The 23,120-nt window shown below is 36.2% G+C and overlaps 2 protein-coding genes across 2 annotated transcripts; one reads left to right on the top strand and one right to left on the bottom strand.

The window, feature by feature from the left end:
• The first annotated feature begins 1,765 nt into the window (after positions 1–1,765).
• Positions 1,766–18,316, top strand: LOC116175946 (Werner syndrome ATP-dependent helicase homolog). The gene is made up of 13 exons (XM_031494329.1): positions 1,766–1,903; positions 1,948–2,005; positions 2,057–2,304; positions 5,807–5,939; positions 5,990–6,200; positions 6,247–6,443; positions 6,495–6,768; positions 6,823–7,011; positions 7,694–7,938; positions 10,131–10,323; positions 10,381–10,700; positions 10,752–10,980; positions 17,116–18,316. Exons 1-13 carry the CDS (start codon positions 1,832–1,834, stop codon positions 18,008–18,010), a joined length of 3,264 nt encoding a protein of 1,087 aa, XP_031350189.1. The 5' UTR covers positions 1,766–1,831; the 3' UTR covers positions 18,011–18,316.
• LOC116175947 (probable peptide chain release factor C12orf65 homolog, mitochondrial) lies at positions 18,270–22,336 on the bottom strand. The gene is made up of 3 exons (XM_031494330.1): positions 22,195–22,336; positions 21,910–22,142; positions 18,270–18,527 (listed from the first exon to the last, which is right to left on the bottom strand). The coding sequence occupies exons 2-3, from the start codon at positions 22,100–22,102 to the stop codon at positions 18,307–18,309; spliced, it is 414 nt and encodes a 137-aa protein (XP_031350190.1). The 5' UTR covers positions 22,103–22,142; positions 22,195–22,336; the 3' UTR covers positions 18,270–18,306.
• Between the last annotated feature and the right edge of the window lie 784 nt (positions 22,337–23,120).

The following is a 23,120-nucleotide window of genomic DNA, read 5'->3' as shown; positions in this document are numbered from 1 at the left end:
TCACTTGTCAAACAAAATTGCGGTAACATTCACAGCGAACTTATAATCTTTAAAATTCAAAACATGTGAATAGCAAGAACGGTAACAACTACATACGAACAAGTATAGGTAGCACCATGTATATACAATGGTAATATACAATCGTAGTAGGTACCTAGCAAAGAGAGGGAAGAAGATGGGACAGGAAAAGTAAGAGCTGAGAAGCAGACCGAAAATGCTATGTCAAAGCAATAGAATGAAGGGCAGGAGAGTAGGTGGCAGGAGCGACAGGAAAGTCAAGAGAGGGTGAAAGATGTTGGTAGAGAGCGGGTGCGTAGGTAAACAGCAGAGGACAGGAGAAAGACAGAGAAAACAGAAGAGGCTAGGAGAGAGTGTGAAACGGCCAGGATTACATACACAGATAAATTTTATCTGTGCATGGGACAGGTGAGTTTTTGATCGGACGAATCCTCCCCTTTAGTTACTATAACTCTCGCCAGGAAAGATTGCCGGTCACAGAACACTTGATCCCGATCTACAATCTCTGTTTTTCGTAAGGTGCTAGCGATTTCCGAGATACTATCGTGTCAATGTTGAACGCAAAGACTTTTTGTTCAACATGTAGTCGCTCGCATCTTAATAACAACATGTAAATCGACACAAGGTGTGCTGTGACCGGTCCAGAAGTCGCTCGCATCTTAATAACAACAAAGATTGTAAATCGACACAAGGTGTGCTGTGACCGGCAATCTTTCCTGGCGAGAGTTATAAGTAATTCTTACGCTCAAAAACAATGGAGGTTTGATAATGGCGGCGGGCATTAATGAATTTTCATTGGTTAGTTATTTTCTTTCCACCATTACTAAACGGCTTTTAGGAATGTGGCTGACTTTAAAATTTTGCAGAATCAGCATTTTCTCACCGCTTGCTTCTCAATTAGCCGAGTTGCAAAAGTAACCAAAGAAGGCTAATTTACAGAGTGTAATTCAACGTCAGACCCAGACAATGAGGCGACAACTATAATGATTTCGAACAATTTGAATATGTGTCTGGGAGAACCTTGACTCTGTTACAACTTAAAAATTTCTACATTCGCGTAATTCGGCGGGAAAAAATCGCCAAAAAATTCAAATAAAAATGGTGTCGTTACACTCGATAATCCGAACATTCAAAATTTTTACCCTGTTCGAATTATAGTATGTATATATTTTTCAAAAGGTGTTTGCAATTAAACAGCTATTTTTATAATTGAAAGAATGGTTAGAGAAATGTACAAAATGGCGGAACGACTCGTACGTGTAGCACGCGAAGCTTGAGTGGTGCTGCGACACTCTTTATTTATTTGTTTGTTTGTTTGCTTGTCTGTTTGCCTGCCTGTCTGTCTGTCCGCCTGCCCGCTTAATTGTTTGAACCTGAGGGTGAAGAACACTACGACCTTAGAAAAGGAGTCTAAGACTACGATTAATTCATTTCATTCGCAGATCAGGTATGACTCAACAAGCGACTTCTTTTATAATTTTGAGTTAAATTCTATTCTTTCTTCAAGACCACGCGCGTTTGATGCCAGCTTATAAATATATGTAACCATTGTATGCTGTTTATAATTTTGTATAACAATTGATGAATAACTAATACTTGAACAAAAATGCAGCTGTCATGGAAAAGACAATTAAACCTTTATTCATTGAATTACACACAAGACGAGTACAGTTACGAAGCACTCTGTAAAGAAACCATTTGTCATATGAACTATTTTATATGATTCAGGTTCATGTGAACTATTTACACAACAAAAAAAGTTCAGTTTTTTTGGTTATTTTTTAAAAGTCGATCTTTGAATGCTTATTTTAAAATGTCTGTACTGGATTATGAGTGTTTATTTAACGAATTTCAAGAGAACGATGAGTGGGATGAGTGTTTTAATGTAACACATAAATTGTTAATGCATTAATTAATTAAGTATTGTAGGCTGTGGACAAATGTGATGTCGAACAAGAATTAATTGCCAAATCTAATGCTGTAAATGGTAATGCACCTTTTTATTACTTTCCTATCGAGTAGTTACGTTAATTTTTAGACGAAGAACGTCCGCAGAAAGAATACTTGGAAGTTCTACAGCGAGTGTTCGGACACAAGAGTTTTCGACCAATGCAATGGAAAATTATCAGTTCAATTATAAACGACAGAAGGGACAACTGCTCGATAATGGCGACAGGTTATGGGAAGTCTCTGTGCTTTCAGTATCCCTCCGTTTACCTGGGCGGTGTTACTATTATTATTTCGCCATTGATTTCCCTGATGGAAGATCAAGTTTTGTCTATGAAGGTAAAATTCAATTTTCTGATTATTTGTTTGATGAAGTTTGAATGTCACCGAAGTTACATTTCTTTGTGTTATTAATTACGGGATGAAACTATTTTACGAACGTGTCATTTAAAAGGCTATTATGAACTGAGGAAGTTCAGGGTCGGACTGGAACACCGAGATACAATGAAATTTCTCGGTGGGCCCTTGTTTCACTTGGTGCCCTTTCTAAGAGACAAACTGATAAATTCTCATAACCACTTCGACACAATCTGCGCATAAAAATAAAGAAGTACGATTAAAAAATTGTTAAATACAGGGTTGCCAGATCTCCGGCGTTTGGCCAGAGTTTCAGGTTGTACATCGTTCTTTCCAGCTTCCGGCAGGCACGGCTGTATCTCCGGTAGAACAATAAATTTCAATAGATCTAATAACAATACAATTTAGAAATTACAAAATCGGGGGGGGGGGCCGTAATGTAGATTTATGTTTCTCCTGCAACCATTATCTGGCAGACAACCATACTCCATCTGCAAGGTTCCCAAATAGTCTCTTTTTTTAGACATTTGTCTGTTTTTTCAATGCTGGTCTTTAAAAGTCTGTAACGGGCGCCTCCGCCACTGGAAATACTACTTTACCACGGAGAGAGTCGGCGCGGCTTAAGCAGAAGCAGTTGGATGATGAACGTGCCGTTGAGCCGACGAGAGATGAGATGATGGAATAAAATGTGCTACTTTGTTCTTTTAACAATAATAATAAATTGTGTTAACAGTCAGAGTTGGTTCTTTCGTGATTGTTTCACCGACTGTTATAAGTCTCTATTTTTCATATTTGGTCTCTAAAGTCTCTAAATTTTGCATGTTAAAAAAGTATAATTTATAATTGATAAACCGCAGAAATTTTACATTTTTAGCGCATTTTTTAAGAATTAAAAAAAATGCGTTTTGGCCTTCCGGACCATGTTCCGGACCCACTTCTGCCGTTTCGAACTACTTCTAGGAGAATGGCAGGTAGTCCTGGAATTCTTTGGCGTAGGTAGCCTATACTTTGAAGGTGTGCCAGACGGCCACCAAATTTCGCTGTCTAAAAGGGGGGTCCTCCCACGAATTATTTCCTGAGATGCTGTTTTTGAAAGTAAAACATGCATAACTTTTACATACGACAACCAATTGGTCTCAACGAAAGGAACCGTTTTCTACCAACTACTGCCCTTCTTTCTGTCCTCTTATCAAAGTACGGTGAGGAGGGGCAGGGGGGGTGGAACTAGTTTTATCCTTCATGGTACTCCAATGAAAGGCCTCAACGAAAGGAATTAATTTCTACCAACCATAGCCCTCCTCCTCGACCTCTTATCGCGATCGGGTATATTCCCTTATACCTTGAGAACGGATTGTCGGAAGAGGGTACTCACAAAGGGCCATTGGGACGTCTGCAAGAAATATATCCATTGACCATTGGTGATGTCAAAAAAAAGCTATTTGGGTTAAAAAAAATGCGTTTTATCCTCACACAATTTATACTTGTTTAGATATATTGCCCTTTATGTATGTCATCTATTACAAAATAAATATTTTTTGCTTAATTTTGTATGGAAATTGGTTCTCGAAGGTCTCTAAATGGTCTCTATTTTTAAATATGTAATTAGAGACCAAGTCTCTATTTTTTTTGCTAAAATCAGTTGCGAACCCTGCATCTGGCATCTGGTTGCAGATGTAATCACGGAATAAGCCCACTCATTGAAATGGTCTATTATTCTTAAAATGATTGCCTTTTGAAATTTTTCAAAGAAACATACGGATTCACTTAGAAGACGCTATCAGGTAAGTTTACTGACACATGAAAAAGGCCCCAAATATTTGGTTATTTGTTTAACATATATAAAAATTACGTCACAGTGCTGCGTTGTGATTGGCTGCGCCATTTTGTGGCGGTAAGTTTGAATTTGTGCGAGAGTTTTGAATTTCCGGATTTCCTTTTTGTTGCGGTAAATTTGAATTTGTGCGGGGAATTTGAATTTTTTTATTGTGATTATTGTGGATATCCTGGATGTCATAATGGCACTAATCTGCAAGCCATTCATTTCTGCTGAGGGCATTTTGAAGTCGGTAAAATTTAAAATTTGTCAGAGTGATTATGTGACGTAGACGGTGAATGCTTGTGTTTGTAACGCTCTATCACAGAGGTGTCGCCCCAAGCGTATTGTGAAAGTTTCCTTAGACTCCTTTTTAGCGCATTTTTGCAAATTTATTTGTAAAAAGGTAGCTTTTAATATCTCATTTTGGCTGGCTGGCTGGCTGGCAGCAAATGAGGGCTCGTAGAAAGACGAGGAGTGTACGTACATGTACCTACCGGGGCGTTTCATTAACAACTAAAGGGAGAGGGCTATATGCCCGAGCGTGCTATACTAACGTAGTCGCGAAAGTCGTGGGAATGGGACGTCGTAAGTAGGGTACCGCTACCGACAAAGGGAATGTCGACCTTCGACACGATCTTATGGCTGTTGGAATCAAAACTGGCTAATAGAATACTGATCTGTTACACAAAAATGCGCTGAAGTCCCTTCGATCTCACACGAGGACTTTGATAAAATTTTTTAAATAAACATGTTACATATTATCCGTCATACATAAAATACCGTAGAGCGGTAGTTATAAATTGCTCTCATTTCACTGTCTATAGTGCTTGATCGCAGAGGAAACGACGATGAAGTTCAAACTTGTGTGATCCATTATTATGGTATAACAGCACAAGAATATGCTGCAGGAGGAAGAGCGTCGTCTGTTTTACAATTCGACGATACCGTTAATTAAACGGGAAACAAAATTCTGCAAATAGGACTTGATGTAGCAAGTGATATGTGTTGTTGTGCGAGGATTTTGAAAATGAGTGGTGACTTTTATATGATTCATCGATTGCAGCTTAGAGGAACTAATGGAGGCAATAAGACATAGTGAGTCCATTGTCGTCGATATAAATCAAATCAAGTGTGGGTTTGAATCGAAAAATTCAAGACGTGGTGTTGAATTGTGTCTAAGTTTGGATTCCCTAAATAAGCTTTTTCAGCTGCGCGGTTAGATAAAGCTTAAAATGTATCATTTACGGAATGTGGATTTTGGTTTTCACGAATTTGTTCATAGTTTTAGTTAACAGAGTGTACGATAGAAACAGTTTGTATGTGAATAGTCAGGATTTACACATCGTCGTTCGTGGTGATGAATATAAATCAAATATGCTATTGTATGATCTAGTTTGTAACGGGCAATCAAAAATGAGTTGCTGTCGAGTCGCCTTTGGAAGTTCAAGTTAAGAACGATTTCCCATGTATACAAAAATTCCAAAGGTGTCTCGACAGCAACTCATTTTTGATCGCATAGTAGTTATCCTCACTCCACATTAAAACTTATCCAGAAACGAATGAATCAGGATGGTCTGTGATCATTTCTATTCGGCTGTTGACGCATTGAGGCGTAGCTCAAAAGCTTAGAGTAGAAAGGTTGGTTGACGACATGTGCTATTCTTTCAGATGAGCAACATATCGGCCTGCCTATTGGGCTCGGCGCAGACTAAACAAAAGGAGGTCATTGACGAAATTTTCGAAGAAAAGTACAACTTAGTTTATATGACGCCGGAATTTTCTTGTGGAGATTACGGCCAGGGTAAGTATTAAATTTTAACGGTGAAAGTTGATTAGCCATTTCTCTTATAGGCCTAATAAAGAGAATAGACGATGCCGTTTCTTTAATTTTAATTGCGATAGACGAGGCGCATTGCGTTAGCTCATGGGGTCACGACTTTAGGTATCAATATCGAGAACTGGGTAAACTGAGAGATCTGCTACCTACGGTACCGATTTTGGCCGTGACGGCTACCGCTACACATCAAGTACGAGGCGACATCATCTCAACTTTAAAATTAAGGTAGAAAGTTTGCATTCCGGTATCATTTACTATATAATGTTTATAGAAACCCCCAAATATTATGTTCGGGTTTCGATCGTCCAAATTTACAGTTTATAGTTTACATAAAAGGCAACGGGCTTATGAGTGATCTTAAAAAGGTTATGATCGAAAAGAACAATAGTTGGAGTTTGCCAGGTTCTACTATTATTTATTGCATTACTCGTAAACAGACTGAAGACATAGCCAATCAAGTTAATAGCAGTGAGTGATTTAACAATATTGCAATTACAGTTGTTGCCTTTGTATTTGTAGTTAAAGGTATGAAGTGTTTAGCGTATCATGCAGGCATGTCGGTTAAACAGAGGAGCCAGGCGCACGAACAGTTTGCAAAAGATAAAATAAAAATTATTGTCGCCACAATTGCATTTGGTATGGGAATCGATAAACCGGACGTGCGTAACATTATTCACTATGGAGCTTCTAAGGATCTCGAAAGTTACTATCAGGAAGTCGGTCGTGCTGGAAGGGATGGCCTACCATCGAAGTGTATCACATTTTATAACAGTGCAGATTTTGATATGCACCAGTAGGGTGGTCCTTCTATTAGCCAGATTTGGGGTTAAGTAATTTTGTTTTACAGTGCTATTAGAGAGATGCACGGGTCGCACACGTCTGCGCAAAATAGTCAAAGGCGAGATATGATGGAGAAGATTATGAGACAATACTTAGAGACGCGTGATTGTCGAAGGCAATTCATTTTAAATCACTTCGAAGGGTCTGTAACGTTGAAAGGTCCTTCTAAGAACTGTTGTGATAACTGCACAAGAAAGTAAGTCAACTATGGCTTACTTCTGTACTATGACTCATAGATTAGATATATCTACGAGTAAAAAATAAAAGAGACTTAACGAAAATGAACAAAAAGGAAGTTATAAAATTGCGAGAAGAGTGGGGAGAAACGAGTCATTATTGGCAGTGGTGTAATAAAACAAAACTGACATCGTCTCTTCTGTTTTATGATAAGTGAAATCGACATAACTGACCGGCGCAAAGGAAGTGATATTTTGACGACTTCCGTCGCGTGTTATGCTATTTCCCACCATCGTTATATTCTCTCCTCTTATTTTTTACTCGTAGAGATATATGTAGAGAAGTACCTGTTTTAGCGACCACAATGTAACTGTCAAAATTAAAAACGAATACAAAACTTTTATTTTAAACCACTGTGTAACCAACAGCTTTTTTCAAATTGTATTAATTTTGCAAATATTGATGTCATCCGCAAATTCAGACCACCTAAGAAATACATGGCAACCAATAATGGTTCCGTCAATCGCAGTACTTTTATCATTATAGGGACTATGCCACAGTATATGAATATATTTAGGTATTTTTATACTGTACTTTATACAATATGATATTGTAACCTTACGCCATCTATGCGACATAGTTCAGCAGCAAAACAACTGTTTGCCTACTACCATATTAACACTCTTTTTAAAATAATCTAGGTTGAGCTCAAGCTTGTCAGATCACAATAAATATGAGGGTCTTAATGAAAAGGGTCTGTATGATTTCGCACCGGAGACGAGAATGTTTTTAGAGGCTGTGGAAGTAATGGGTGGAAAATTCGGATTCGGAATGTACGCTTTATTTATTCGGGGTTCGAAAAGCACAAGACTGTATCAAAGGTATCATGGACACTCGTTGCATGGCTGTGGCAAACATCAAACTGAAGATTGGTGGAAAGCTATAGGTACGTTTTACATTCTCGATGCAGAACATTTGAAGAAATTGTTCTTTGACGTTCAGGAAGCGACAGCACAACTCAAAACCAAAAGTCCCGCCAAAACTAACGGAAACCCCATACAATACCTCCCTTACTAACGTGCGGGTGGTATACATTATTGGAAAGCATCAAAATTCTACAGCAAGGCATTACACTGAGCGTTTCAAAACTTGTAATATACAGGGTGGAAATGAAATAAATTTATTATTTCGGTTACTGTACATATTTATAGAAAATCTTTTCAACGTGAAACATAAACATAATTATTAGTGTGCACTCGCACCAAATTTCCCGGGAACCATCTGACTACTCATGAAAGTGTGATCTCAATCTTTAACCCCCTTCGAATGACAGTTACAACCCCCAATTTTTTAAACGGGCGTGTGATATATTGTTGTCTCTTCTGTCTCTATCAAAAAAGGTTATTGTTTTTAAATTTATTGCAAAAATTCACACACACTGCAACAACTAAGCCACTTATGACAAATTTGAGTAGGTTGGCGCAGGACGTGACTTTTACTTCAGTAATTTTGTTTCTCTCGTTCCCTCCCTCCTCTCTCTCTCTCTCTCTCTCTCTCTCTTTAAATTAAAGGGTAATTAAGTAACATATGTGTGAAATAATCAAATGGATAAGTAAACACTACTATAAGCGGAGATTGAACCAAAAAATATATGTTAGGGCAGCGTTTCTCAAACTTTTTTAAACACGGAGCCCCTATAAAGTGAAATCTAAGATGATGGAGCAAGTGTGATCTGTGCCCGCGAGGTTCTGCCTTTTGTTCGAATACCCAAAAATAAAAAACTTTTTGAGCTCTATAAGACAGTGAGAGATTTTCAATTCAGTGACGGTTCGTAAAGATCATCATCAACTTAATTTTTTATATAGCCCATAACAAAAGTACATACAGTATTGAGAATTTTTTTTATTACGAATACAACAATGTATGGCACGCAAAAAAAAACAAATGTTGAAAACTGTTGGTTTCAACAAGATGGTGCACCCGCGCACAACGCCCTAATCGTGCGAAAATACCTATCGGAGAATTTCCTGGAAAAAATTGTAACGTAAAATTCATTATGTGCCTTATTTATTACAACTAATTAACAATAAATTTATAACAGTCTTAAAATGGATTAATGTATAACAGACAACAGTGATTATATTTATCACTTTAATAACACAAGCGCGTCCAAGGTGGAACTGAACTGAAACGCAATTCGTTTGCTTATATAGCAAACTCCCCCTCTTTCTCGAAAAATCTCGAGCGCTTCCGAAGGCATCCGACTATTCTAGAACCTTCTCAAATAAACAGGTCATATTTCTTGGAAAGATTACGTAACATCCGCCTTTGTTCTTTATCGCCGATGACTAAATTGTCATGGCGCCTCGATGTCTATCGAGATTTCTGGAATGTTCGCTACAATATATATCCAATAGGTATTCTCGCATGATTATGGCGATCTGCGATGGTGCACCATCTTGTTGAAACTAACAGTTAGTTTTGTTTTTTTTGTGTGTCGTACATCGTTGTATTCATAATAAAAAAATTTAGTTGATGATTTCTCCGAAACAAAACGTTTTATTGAAAATCTCTTAATGCTGTCTTGTAGAGCTCAAAAAGTAGCAACGAGAAAGTGTTTTTCATTTTGTATTTGTTCAAATAACATCAGAAAAAAATAATAACAAAATCGGCAAATTTCGGTCTTTCTATCATATCTTCGGAAATAATCGGATTTGCTGGTTTTCTTTAAAACATGGTAACTCTTTAATTGCACACCTTTTATCTAATTTGATCATCGTTGTATCTTGGTTTTGGAGATCCTTGATAGACATGTATGTGCTTAAATTTAAAAAAACTGTCTGTTTTGCAGTGTCTTAGTTACAGAAAAATACTAATAAATTATTTATAATTATGATACAATGCTTACACTTATAGGGAAATAAAACAGCAAGAAGGCATCCTACCCATTAACATTGTTACTTAGGACCTCATTGGTATTCATGTTCATTTTTTTTGTATAAAATAACGCATAAAATCTATTTCAATGTCTAAATATAGAAAATAAAAAAATTATCTAAACCTGTTTTGGACCAAGAAGAGCAATAGATGAAATTAAAAAAGGAATACACAAAATATTTGATAATGGTATATTTTTAGGTAAATTAATTGACAGGGAAGGCTATTTAGAAAAACGTCGGCCACCGAAGGCGGGCAAGAGGGCCTTCAATGCTTCAACATACGGTATTAGTGCAAAAGGTGAAGCATTTTTGCGGTCTCCGAAAAGTACACAAATATTGTTGCAGCCTACGCCCGAGATTTTTAATCTATTGAAATTGAAACATCAACCCGAGTTAGTAATTTTATTAAAAACGATCAGAAAAATCGATTGTACGAATTAATCTTGCAGATTTTCGGAAGAGGACTTTTTCAAATCGTCCCAACCGGTCGCGTCCACTTCGGTAACGTCCACGAAGAGTGCGCCTTCTTTCAAGTCTAAGATCTCCTTGCAATTGATGAAACCGGCGAAGAGTGTGGACTCGATTGAAGAAAGTACCGAAATCGTACCGAGTGAGGAATGCATGAAACTTTACAATGAGTTAATGGCGAAACGTGAAGAGATCGCCACCGCGTCTGAGTGTATGCCGTACATGGTCGCTTCGAATGAAGCTCTCATGAAAATGGCAGAGAAGAAACCGGTCACCATAAAGGATTTAAGAAAGTGTAGACGTAAGTAATTGCAACTATTTGAAATCTCCACAAACCAATGTTGTTATTTAGTGGTAGGTTTTACTGAAGCGAAAATTAACCGTTTTGGTGAAGAGTTTATAAAAACAATTCGAAGTGCCTGTCATTTGGAATCGCTTGATACAACTGATAATGTTAAGAAACCTATCGAGGAAATTTTGGCTAAGCATCCGCTTCCTGGTCATAAAATTGGCGCTACTGCTCAAGTCAGTTATTCGATGTACAAGTCTGGCCTTACTGTACAAGAAATTGCAACAAAAAGGTAATTTAGGTTTTTTTTCTAAAGGGAAGGGACAACCAAATAGCTGGGGGTTGATTGGTGAGATGTCAATCATATAGATAACTTTCTTTCTTATTGACACTATCTACATAAGCAAAGTAGAGGTGAGTTAGGGTGAATAATGGAGTTCTCAGGATAGGCGCCACGTACTCTTTAGTAAATTACAAAAGAGAAAAGAGAATACTCACCTAAAGGGGGAAACAAGGTAGATTCAGAGATCCTTGTTCTGGTCTTGATAAGCAATAAAATAATTAATAGGGGTAGAACATAAACAACAATTGTTGTCGCAATCGAGGGTACCTAATTTAATAAATTATCTCAAAATATTACAATAGGACACTGTAATATCTAGATCTGAAATTTCAATGTTTAATTATAAATCACAAACAAGTTAAAAAGTAATCGTAAACGATTTACAGAAAGCGCATTCCCATTTGGATTCATTTCCCTTTTGTAAGATGCAACTTCTGTTAAAATCGTAAAAATCTGGCCACAAATACGAAAGATAGCGTTGCATATGTGGAATCCATTTTTGACGTGCTACTTCAATTTCTGTTTATAAGAAGAATTTCATTTCAATGCTTTTCTAAATAAGAAAGTTGGAACTGCGCATGCGCAAACCTAAATTTTAAAACTGGCGATTTTCCTTTGTTCCAAGTGCCTATAATTTCATTTGAATGCTTCCGTAACTAAAAAAGTTGGCACTGCGCATGCGCAAAACCAATTTTTGAAACTGGCGTTTGATTTTCCTTTATTGCAAATGCCTGTATATAAAATTTCGTTTAAATTTCATTTGAATGCTTCCATAAATAAAAAGTGTTGGCACTGCGCATGCGCAAAACCAATTTTGAAACTGGCAAATGGTCGAGATGCGAAAAGGGCACTGTGAATTTTGAATCGATTCAACTCAACTTTTGGCATTGCGTATTATATGGCTAAAGCTATGCCATGCCCATTTTGATTTTCATGCAATTCAATTCATATCTAACGGAGTTGTCAAAACGATCGGACATTTCTAAACAAAGTTATCGTTCACACGGACAGATAGAGGAACAGACAGACAAAGGAACAGACGGACGACAGACAGCAATACAAAATTATAAACGATCTCTAGGATAAACGGTAAAAGTGTAAAAAAGTAGAACAATAGCTCTTAAGATAAAGAACTAGTAGCGTCTCAACGAACGAGCGGACGGACGAACAAAGTGACCACAATAGCGCATTTATTTTTTATTTTTGTGGAAATACGCTAAAAAGGAATCAACTCGTAGTCAAGAAAATTATTAAAACAGAAATAAGTTGACGTAGAACACAGTGGAGCTATAATGTAGTGATTACAATTCGATTTTGTCGCAAACCAGTTTGTAATGATAGTTACATCATGGAGTCGTAGAAAATTAAACAAAAATTAGTTTCATCTCTAGTTTTAACGTCCTTTTGAGCTCAGAATGGCGCTTTTCAGCCTTATCTGTAACAAGAGAGGGATAATGAATAAATAAATAAACTGATAACAACGCAAACAAACAAACAAGAGGGGTAGTGAATAGCGCGGCACACTAATATTGCTGTATCAATGTCATCTGACGCTAAAAGAAATCGTGTACTAGAACCATAATTAATACTCGATAAGAATCAATAATTCAAATGACGTTAACTAAACAAAAGCAAAATTTACACCTTGACCTTAGACCACATAGTACATGGACTGCCATTAGCCCTATGCTTTCAATACAAAATGGGTGATCACGGATAGAGGGCACTGTAGTTGTGGGTACATGAATTTGAGAGTAAACTAAAGTCGTATGAAACCCACTCGGATCACATAAAGAGTAGCTTTTATGGTAACGGTTATGTAATGTTAAAGTCCAGTAATCTAGGGACTATGTAATGTAAAAATGACGCGCCATCGCCCATCTCGTGTATGTTCTCAGCAGCTTTTGCGTGAATGGCGCCAAATTTACATATTAAAATCAATCTATGTAAGATATGTCGCCATTATACATAGGCATATAGGTATAAACCTTGGACGAAAAATAACATAAATGATTCACAAAACTCCCGTGACATTTATAATGTCAAACGTAAATTTTTGAGTGTACCTAAACGACGCAGATGACTACTATTTAATTTGACTGTACTTGATGTCAAAAATTGGAAGATAGGTTATGTGATTCCCAATCAAAACCATATCAAATCATCAAAATCAATAAATGATTAAATAATTTCAAAGCAGTGAAATTGTCACCAACACGCTGTAACTTTTTATCTGACCAACATGGTATCGATTCCCGAAGTTAGTCGATATGCTCCGTGATGTGCATGTGATGTGACCGGCAGCCATGACGTCATGATTGTATACGATAGGGATAAGTTCAAGTTTAGCTGCATTCCCGAATCGTGGACAAACTGTATGAGCTAACCAATCACAGACAAGAATTTAACTGTCATTTGTCAGTCTTGTATTTTGTTTTGTTTTTGCATTATGGATACTGCTATTAATAACCAGAAAATCCTCGAACAATTCCGTGTTTTATTTCACAGAAAATATGTGAATTTATAGGTTAGGGCACTGAATAACCTCTATGACAAAACAGCTGCAAGATCCGTCCTGTAGCTGCAACTGCGCATGACTTCACGCAACGAGTGGTCTAGACCAGTCGTTGCGTTCGATCAACTTTTCGCTCGATGTGGTAGGTTCGAGAATGCAGTGACATTCACGTTCACATCAAGGTCAGTCGATGTGAACAAAGCACATCTTCGGGAATCGACGCCAACGTCAGTGTGACATGTCGGAAGTTTATAGCGTTTTCGATTGGCAAAACTCGTGCTGCACGAGTGCAATTTTCACGTTCTATTGGTAATTTTAGGGCAATTTTCTGTGTTCGATTGGCAAATGTGATGCAACAATTACGCACTAAATGCAAATTTTGACGCACGAGGTCTGAGAGCTCGTGGAGCAAATTTTCAAAATAAAAGTGCGCCAATTTGAATTTGTTTCTTGCGTTGGAGAGTTTTTTGTTGTCATCTAGCGATAGCGAAGATGATGCACTAGCCATATAACTTCTACTTTACAAAAAGTTGCATTTACTCTTTAAAGTGAACGCCAAAAATTGGTTCTTTACAGGAATTTCAAATTTATATTCTTCATTGTTTATCATAAATAATAGTGAAATCGTTTCAGTCATTTTTTAGAATACAGATTTGTCGATTACCTAAGTCATTGTATAAATACAAATCTAAAATGAGGTTATGGACAAATGACAGCAAATATTTACTAATATTTATGTTCCATTGAGAGCAATTTTTACATGGATTTCTTCAGTTTCTCGTGCAACACTCGTGCAGTACGAGTTTTGCCAATCGAAAACGCTATTAGTGAATACATAGCCAATTTGCGACCATACGTCAAGATAAAGGCGCATGTACAGTCATTGACAAAAGTAATGATCCCCGAATAGGAAAATCATATAGTACAGTGTGTAAAGCGATGGGGTATACAAGAGGGATTTTTTTTAAAATATTGATTTATGAAAAACTTTTATTTTTCATATTTTTTGCTTGCTTTGAAAGTACCAGTAACGTTTCGATTGTTTGTGGTTTGATAGCAATACGCTATCTTGATTATAATGTAGAATGATAACTTTCAATAAAAAAAATTATTTTTATTTTTCCAGATTTCTATAAATAAATTTTAGATTATCGAAATGTTATTGGTACTTTCAAAGCAAGCAAAAAATATCATGAAGAATAAATTTTTTTCATAAATCAATATTTTTAAAAAAATTCCCTCTTGTATACCCCACCGCTTTACACACTGTACATATCATATTGATATTTGGAAGTTGTAAATTTTACACTACATGAGATGTCAAATCGTTATTTATCACCAATTTTCATGGGAAAAAGACTAAACTCGATTGCTCGATTCCCAAATTTTGCTACGAAAAAATTGTTACTACGAAGATGTCAAAATCATTATTTATGCACCAATTTGGTTGAAGAAAAGACCAAACTCAATTGCTCGATGCTCAAGAGGTGATCTATATGAACTTTTGCTTACCGAAATATTTTTAAGCAAAAAATGTCAAAATATGCCTTCCAGTCTGCCCATGTATGTGGATTGCGCTGGCAATACCGACATAGTAGTGGTTTTGGTTTACTTGTATTGGTATTAAAACCCTTGTGAGTGTTTCTTGAACTGAACTGTGTGCTTATCCAATTTATTAGTATTCTTGTTATTGGGAAATGTTATAGTTATTTTAAACAATATTATTTTGAAGAACTTTATGATTTTAGTGGAAAGAAAGGTGGGTAAATTTCTAAATATCAGTTTATCAATTGAAATCTTAAAATTTTATTGTAATCAAAACGTCAAGAGGGTCAATTTTGTTTTATGTGACACTGTTTTGACTAGGTATACTGCCTCGATTCCATACTTGAAAAAATAATGTATCGTATTTCCGGTTTACTGTTGAGTTTGGAAAATGCCATTCCCAAAACAAAACGCGGTTCCAATCTGCGAATTAAGGAAGTGAGTATCTGCTTCAATTTTATCTGAAAACACACACTACCCTTGGAATAAGCTATTTTCGATTGGTTCAATTGTCTTAACATTTTTATGGTGGCGCCCTATGAAATAATCATTAAAGTGGCAAGTCAATTGGTATGAGGTGATATAAATAGCACAACGTGCTAGAAATCCGCCAAGAAAATTGATGCATAAATAACGATTTTGACATCTTTTGGCTAGAAATATTTTGGTTACCAAAATGCATATGGATCACTTCTTGGGCATAGTAAGTTTGAATGAGTAGGAGTTTCTCTTTAACAGTAAGTGTAGATAAAGTAATCACTTTGACCACAAGGGGAGATGAAGTGATCACTTTGACGACAAGGGGAGATAAAGTGAAAAAATATTGTGCATTTTAATGACGTCTGTCATTCGTATTAAAAAAGAGACGCGGGGCACGAAACAAAATGAAGTTCAGAACACACAAAAATATTGTGGCGAACTTATGCTTCCTATTTTTGATGTCTAAATTAAATTAAGATCTTTTTTATTATACCTGAATCACAATCTCCGTTTTAAACACTCAAATGCGTGCGAAAAAGGGCCTTTAAAACACACGTGCTTTAAAGTTGCTAAGTAACGATACTTCAAGTATGACTTTTGAAACTGTCATCTGGATGAAATAAAAAATCCTCTTAGGTCGCTTTCTGTAAATGCAGAACATTTCTTTGGCTTTTGTATCTATCCTTTGGTTGAAGCTTTCACAAACGCGCGTAATTTAGGGTATGCTATGTTCCACTCTTTAATCGCAGCATTGCTTTAAAGTTTTGAATGAATGCACCAAAATATAGAAGATTTAAATACCTTTGACATTTCCTTCATATATGCCAGCATTATGGATGCATTTAAGACTGTATTCGTAAGTAACTTCCTATTCATCCATGGAAACAACTTTTCATATTCTTTATAATAGGCTTTACTGGAGTTGGATTTTACACCTACCAACGTTTGTTTAGATTTTACAACAATCGATTTAATGGACGGTGTATTATCTTTTTCAACGGAAATCGTTTAATTCACAAAGACGATGATTTTTATAAGCAAACGTCAAGTGACATTTCCATGGCAATCGTGAAATTACGAACACCCAGCCCACTTAATTAGACATGTATTCGAGTATAACGTCAATATGACTTCATTGTATTCCCTATTTTTAAATTATACTGCAGGTATAATAAAAAATACTATAAGATACACGTGTATAATTAGTCTTTAAAGCACTTGCAACGTTAAAGGCACTCCGCTTTGCGTCGTGCCCTTAAACTCGTTGCGCGTGCTTTAAAGACTTGATTATACACTTGTATCTTAATATACTATTAAAGGTTTTATCATAATTTTTGTGTGCCTTCTGCTGTAAAATAAAGTTGTTAGAGCATCTTTTTATCGTCTTGTATAATAAATAACTATTATTTCTCGATTTCTCAATAAGAAAGTGTTTAGTGTGGTCTCTCTCTACAGTAGAGGTCGGGTACACAGTACTAGTAGTATCAGTAAATTATTTTTTTGCTAATCTAAATAAACTATACCTAGCATTATTCTATTTTCAGGGGCGTTCTTCCACAAGTGATTCTATCTCATCTTATCGACGGAATTAAGGTAGGATATCCCATTCAGATGATCGATCTGAATGTTACCGATGATATGCGTCATACAATACTAACGGCCATTAAAAATACACTACCCGAAGTAGGCAACGGTTCGCTCTCCGTAATAAAAAACGCCTGTCCTCCAGAGATTTCGATGGACGCCTTAAGAGTGGTAGTCGCGTATCAGCAGGTGAGGACGCATTTGTCGAAACTAAACATTCCGTATGAGGAGTTTGAATCATCTCTAGAAGATATCGGACAGTTAGATATGACAAGTGTTAGTGACACCTCCATGAGTAGCACTCCAAAAGCTAAGTTGAACTTTTCAAGTTTATACAAGAAATCTGATAAACGGTGCGCAGATAGTGATGGCTCAACGGATGTAGGTAGCGGCAGTACTAGTGAGATTGACAATCAACGGATCAAAAAACAAAGACTGACAGAATCGCCTGCAGCAAAGAAGGATGATTTAACATTTCTAGATTCACCGCCAAGATCGTCTCATTCTCTTTCTGATACGATTGTGAAACGTGAAGTTGCAGATGTAAATCCGTGCTCATCTCAAGCTGACGTCAAATCCTGTAATGTAAGCTCTTCGCTGTTAGATGATGATTTCTTCGATGACCAGCTGTTGGAGAATGTAGACAAAGTTGTTGCTTTAAGTCCGACTGTTTCACAGAATGGTCAACATAAAGTAGTGAATGCTTTAAGTCAGCAAGAAAAATGTCAAAGTCAACCTCTACTGGATTGTACGACTACCTCCAAAAGTAATCTCACAAAGAAATTCAACTTTAAATCTATGGTCCCTAAGTCTGTTACAGAAAAAGCACAGCAACTTTGTTCTAAACAACCGTAAGTTGTCAAGGTGTTTTAATCAAATTACGGTTTCGTCATTAGCAGTTTTTACTTTATTTTCCACAAATATACTTTAGTTTTGTTGGGATTTAAATGTTTTAATGCGAGCCCACCATTTATTGTTGATTATTGAGAAGTATTAATGTTTTAGTTGATAAGTAGCGTAGAGTTGAATGTGTAATCCAATTGTGTGGAAGTACAACCCAGATCTTGTAAGAACGGTATTTAGGTATAGTGAAAAAAAAAGGAATACTGTATGATAATTAGTAACTCTTTTTTAATAAACAATTTTTATTTCTAAACAAGATTTTCACGTTTCTTCCATTCTGCTTTAAGCAAACTTAATTTCACTTGTTTTCGTTTCTTGTCTTTTCCCTTTTTATCTTCGTATCTTTTCCTTTGTGCTTCTACGCTATCGATACCATTCACTAAATTGTCTAGTTTATCAACTAACAGGGCTCTGGCTTTCTTGCGATTTTCTTCTAGTGATCTTGTTTCATGACATTTCACAACAACACCTGCAAGTAAATAGATATAGTCAGTAAAATGAGTAAGTTCGCATATCGGATTAGGTTATACATCTTTCCTTATTTAAAACATGACATTTGAGGTAGAGGGCAAGTGCGTATCTAGTTTTACGAACCGCGGGCGGTGAACTAAGAATTACACTGGACGTTACAGACGTTTAAAATGGAGGTTGTTGCAGCAAAAAGAGAAAGCAATAGTTAAGGTATGTTGGTCTCGGAATGGGAAACACCCACTTAAAACACGTTTGAGTGTCACTGGCTTGACGCTTTTAAGTGGGTGTTTCCCATTCCGAGACCAACATACCTTAACTATTGCTTTCTCTTTTTGCTGCAACAACCTCCATTTTAAACGTCTGTAACGTCCAGTGTAATTCTTAGTTCACCGCCCGCGGTTCGTAAAACTAGATACGCACTTGCCCTCTACCTCAAATGTCATGTTTTAAATAAGGAAAGATGTATAATCTCATGCGCGCTGTGAATATAAGCGCTAATCCGATATGCGAACTTACTCATTTTACTGACTATATTACACAAATTTTACCAATGCTGCGTATCTATTCAACGTCACAAGGTGTTTAAAACTATACAGGGTGTCCCATCCCAATTGCGCGAAAAGGTGACCTAGGAGTATTCTAAAAATTTGTTAGTGCACTAATGTCAATATGAGAAATTCATCTAAAATATTTATAAGTTGACACCAAGGTTGGCACAGTATAACCGGAAGTTGATGCCGACTTACTTATTTTAGATGGAACACCTTATATATTATTTCATTTTTAGATTCTACAAAAAATTCTCTATAATTTCTTTCATATCCTCTACCTACACTTTTTTGACATATTTTAATATGTCAAATGACTGCAGATGAAATCATAACTGCCAAATATGCGTTTTTAAATGATAGCTGATATTATTAAATTGGGGTTGGTTTCCTTTTAATAATAATAATGACTTTATTTGGACAAACTATGACAAATATACAGGATGGGCCCTTACTGTGTGGGTGGACGATTGTGGGTTTATTATGCGCCACCACGAAAGCCATATTGGAAAATATTAACACAAAATAAAATGAAATATCATCTGTCAGTTTAGTTTATTAGCATTTACAATTCTGTTGTTGATTGTTGTGTTAGAAAAATGGAATTTGAATAACATATTTTAAATGGTGCTCTTTACTTGAATAAATTTTTAAGTACTCTTTTTTTTACTCTTCTTCAAAATGTTCTGGTGCACATCGTAGAAGAAATGTGGTTTCAGCATGATGGTGTCCTACCTCATTTTGCTATTGTAACGTGATTTATTAATTCGATTCGATTTATATCAATATTTATTAAACAAAACTAAAACACTATAAAAACCGTACAATTTATATCGATTATTATATCACACACACTTCGCAATTTTTCCGTGCTCGATCTCGTTCGATAGTAGACTGCCGCGATGTTCGGTCCGCAACCATTTATACACGCAAGCAATGTAAGTCCAGTACATTCTAGAATATTCCTACACAAAATCACTATCGCGCGTAGAAAATTCCAGAGCGCCAAAGGCGACGTCATGTATGGAGCATTTCCGTTACACTATAAACGTTAAGAATCACTGAATCAACAATTTCCTGGGAGATGTGGTCTTGAACATTTATTGAAATAATTATTTGTCTCTTCTTTTTATTTAAACTTTTTATTTTGATTTTTTTAAGTTTTTGTTTTATTTTATTTGGAGTAAATTTTTTATAAATTCAATTGTTTATAATTTATAACGGCCTATTAATTACTGAGACGTTTGTGTGCTGTGATTAAGCATGGTTCACCAGTGTGTCACTGCAGTGTTCTAATAAGTGGTTAAATCTTATCCTTTGTGACTAACTTGAACTGCATGTGGTAGTACAACTTTGCCTTCATTTAACTGAATTTGTATCTCTTAAGCCCATCACACAATGAAAAAAATAAGGGATAAGAAATATGGAATAAGAACTAGTGACGCCGTACAAACAAAACACAATACAAAAATAGCAACAGACTATAAGCCAATCAGAACACTCGCACCGTTTGAATTTATGACGTGCTTTACCTTTACCGAATGCTTCCTAACCTCATTGTTATTATTACACAGCTGGTAAGTTGTCCAAACTTGAATTTTTTGTTTGTAATTAAATTGCTGATAAAGTTACAAGTGAATAAACACCTCGTACTTGTTTTATTTTAGGTTAACGAGGTAAAATAATGGATATAGAATTTTCAATGACCTGCAAACATTTGTTTGTTTTGTCATTAAGTATAAATATGTTACTACGGTGATACTTAATGCTCCAGGATACTTTACCCAGAACAAAAAACTTAGAAGGGAAACGTAAACAACTGAGTACAAATATAATTAGTTTGGAGAACATTCAATAGATGGCGCATAGTTAGCGTGCGTGTTAAAGTTACTAAATCTATTATCTAGTGACTTTAGTACGTGTCGCCATTATGACAGTTGAATTTTGATTGACGGCTTATTGTGCTTTAAGTATAATTACTATTCATTATTACAATGAATTATGCATATACAAATCGAAAACCTAAATGTTGTGTGACAAATTGTGAAGACGTTTCCCAAAAATGGAGCCCGAAGTTTTTATGTAATTGGTTTAGAATATAATGTGGAAGAAATTTACACAAAAGTTTTTGGTTTGTAAACGTCATTTTTCTGGTTGCGCTTTAGAACCTGGAACACGAAGAGGTTTAAAGCGTCTGGCAGTTCGCACATTATCTTTAGCAGGTAACACTAATTGAATTGTAATAAATTGCTACATATTTTGTTTTTAGAACGATCTTGAGAGCATCATAAATTAGAGTTCCATGAAGTTGATCTTGTATCTTGTATATCCACATTAAATTAAATATAACTCCTTGATTGGATTAATTGGAGTTGTTACTTATAAAACAAGTGGTCTGTACTCTTTGAAGCCCCTGACTGCTGAGGTGCATCGGCATTAAACTGAATTTATCTGGATCCCTAACAAACAAAATTGGACTTCACTGGCTGGATTCATTTACCTTTTAGGTTTCAGCTAGTTAAATCCAATGTTATTGTTACAGATCCTGAGAAATGCAGTATAATGCGGACGTAGCTTACATTTTAATACTTAAATTTGGCGCCATTCACGCAAAAGCTGCTGAGAACATACACGAGATGGCGCGTCATTTTTACATTACATTTTCCATTCTAAGTGTGTTGTTCTTGTTCTATGATACTTTATGCCCGGGGTGTCACAGATATAAAACGTGCTATGATGTTAGTAAGACATAAAAAAATATAAACACCATTTGTGTACACTATATAAGTAATGAAAATCATCTACAAAACAATTATGCCATTCGCTTCTCACCTGTCGGCAAATGTTTGAGTGTAACACAATTAGCAGTCTTATTAACGGCTTGACCGCCCGGTCCACTACCTCGAACGAACTGTTCTTTTAACTCTGTTTCTACAAGGACGGGTACTTTCGAAGAATCTGCTGTAAATTTCGTACGAATTGAGTAACCTACGATCTTTAAGGCAGCTTTAAATCTATGTAGCATTTTAAACGACGGCTCGTTTTTCAAGTAATGATATTCCTCTCTAAAACGGTTTACGCTATGAAATGCAGCTGCATTCTGCTCTGAGTGCTTACCTTATAATTGAATTGTATGTCGGCTTCGTCTGTTATATCACGATTTTGTCGAAACTCGTTCTTGATGCGTCTGGCAAAGTAGTTTTTATCCGTATATTGTAATTCTTGGCCGTAACGTAGCAAATTCTTATATAGTTTTAAAATATCTTTGGCATTGGGGTGCATATTTCTGTGTGCGAATCAGTTAAAAATTGTTAGGTTATATTGGTGCTTATTGTCCGTCATGAGTGACTGTGTCTAAATTACAGCACGGTAAACTTTACATCCTTTTTTTTTGGATATGCTTCTACACATTTAAAGCAGGAATGAAACCGGAACCATTGATTGTGTGTATAATCAATGCCGGAACCAATAATTTGTATGTATAGACGCCTGACTTGGGAACCGGAACCGTTTACAAAAAGTTATGATAACTTATCCGGTACCGTTATTATTAGTGCCGAAGAAGCGGTATTTTGCGCTTCTCTTTTGTAAGTAGAGTAAACACGTTGCTCCCTGTGACAGGAAATCTGTTTTATATTTGTTGTTCTTAAAATTCAATTCTGAAGTGTGTGGTAACCTACCCGCTCTGTATACACCAATCGTGCTCCGTTTTCGATTTGGGCTGTTCTGCGCAGATGCCAAAGACCAAGGGATTTTCATAACGCGAAGCTTGGAGAGAAAGTAGAGTGGGTTAACGGTATTCCAATCCGAGACCGGTTGTGTGCGTAATACATTTTTTCTACGACCTCTCTGAAAATAAGATCATATAACGTATAATCGTGAGGTTTATGTTTTTATCTGGTTCGTAAAAAAGTACACACTGTATTGAGTAGCATTTTTTATTAATCCCAATCTATCCAAACTTACTGAGCCTATTGGACTCACCATGAGCTCATCAAACTGAGTCGGCTCTGTGATCGCTACTAGAGACTGCAGTGTTTAGT

This window comes from Photinus pyralis, unplaced genomic scaffold (genome assembly GCF_008802855.1).
Source record: "Photinus pyralis isolate 1611_PpyrPB1 unplaced genomic scaffold, Ppyr1.3 Ppyr1.4_LG7, whole genome shotgun sequence".
NCBI lineage: Eukaryota > Metazoa > Arthropoda > Insecta > Coleoptera > Lampyridae > Photinus > Photinus pyralis.
This window is presented reverse-complemented; position numbering and strand designations above follow the sequence as displayed.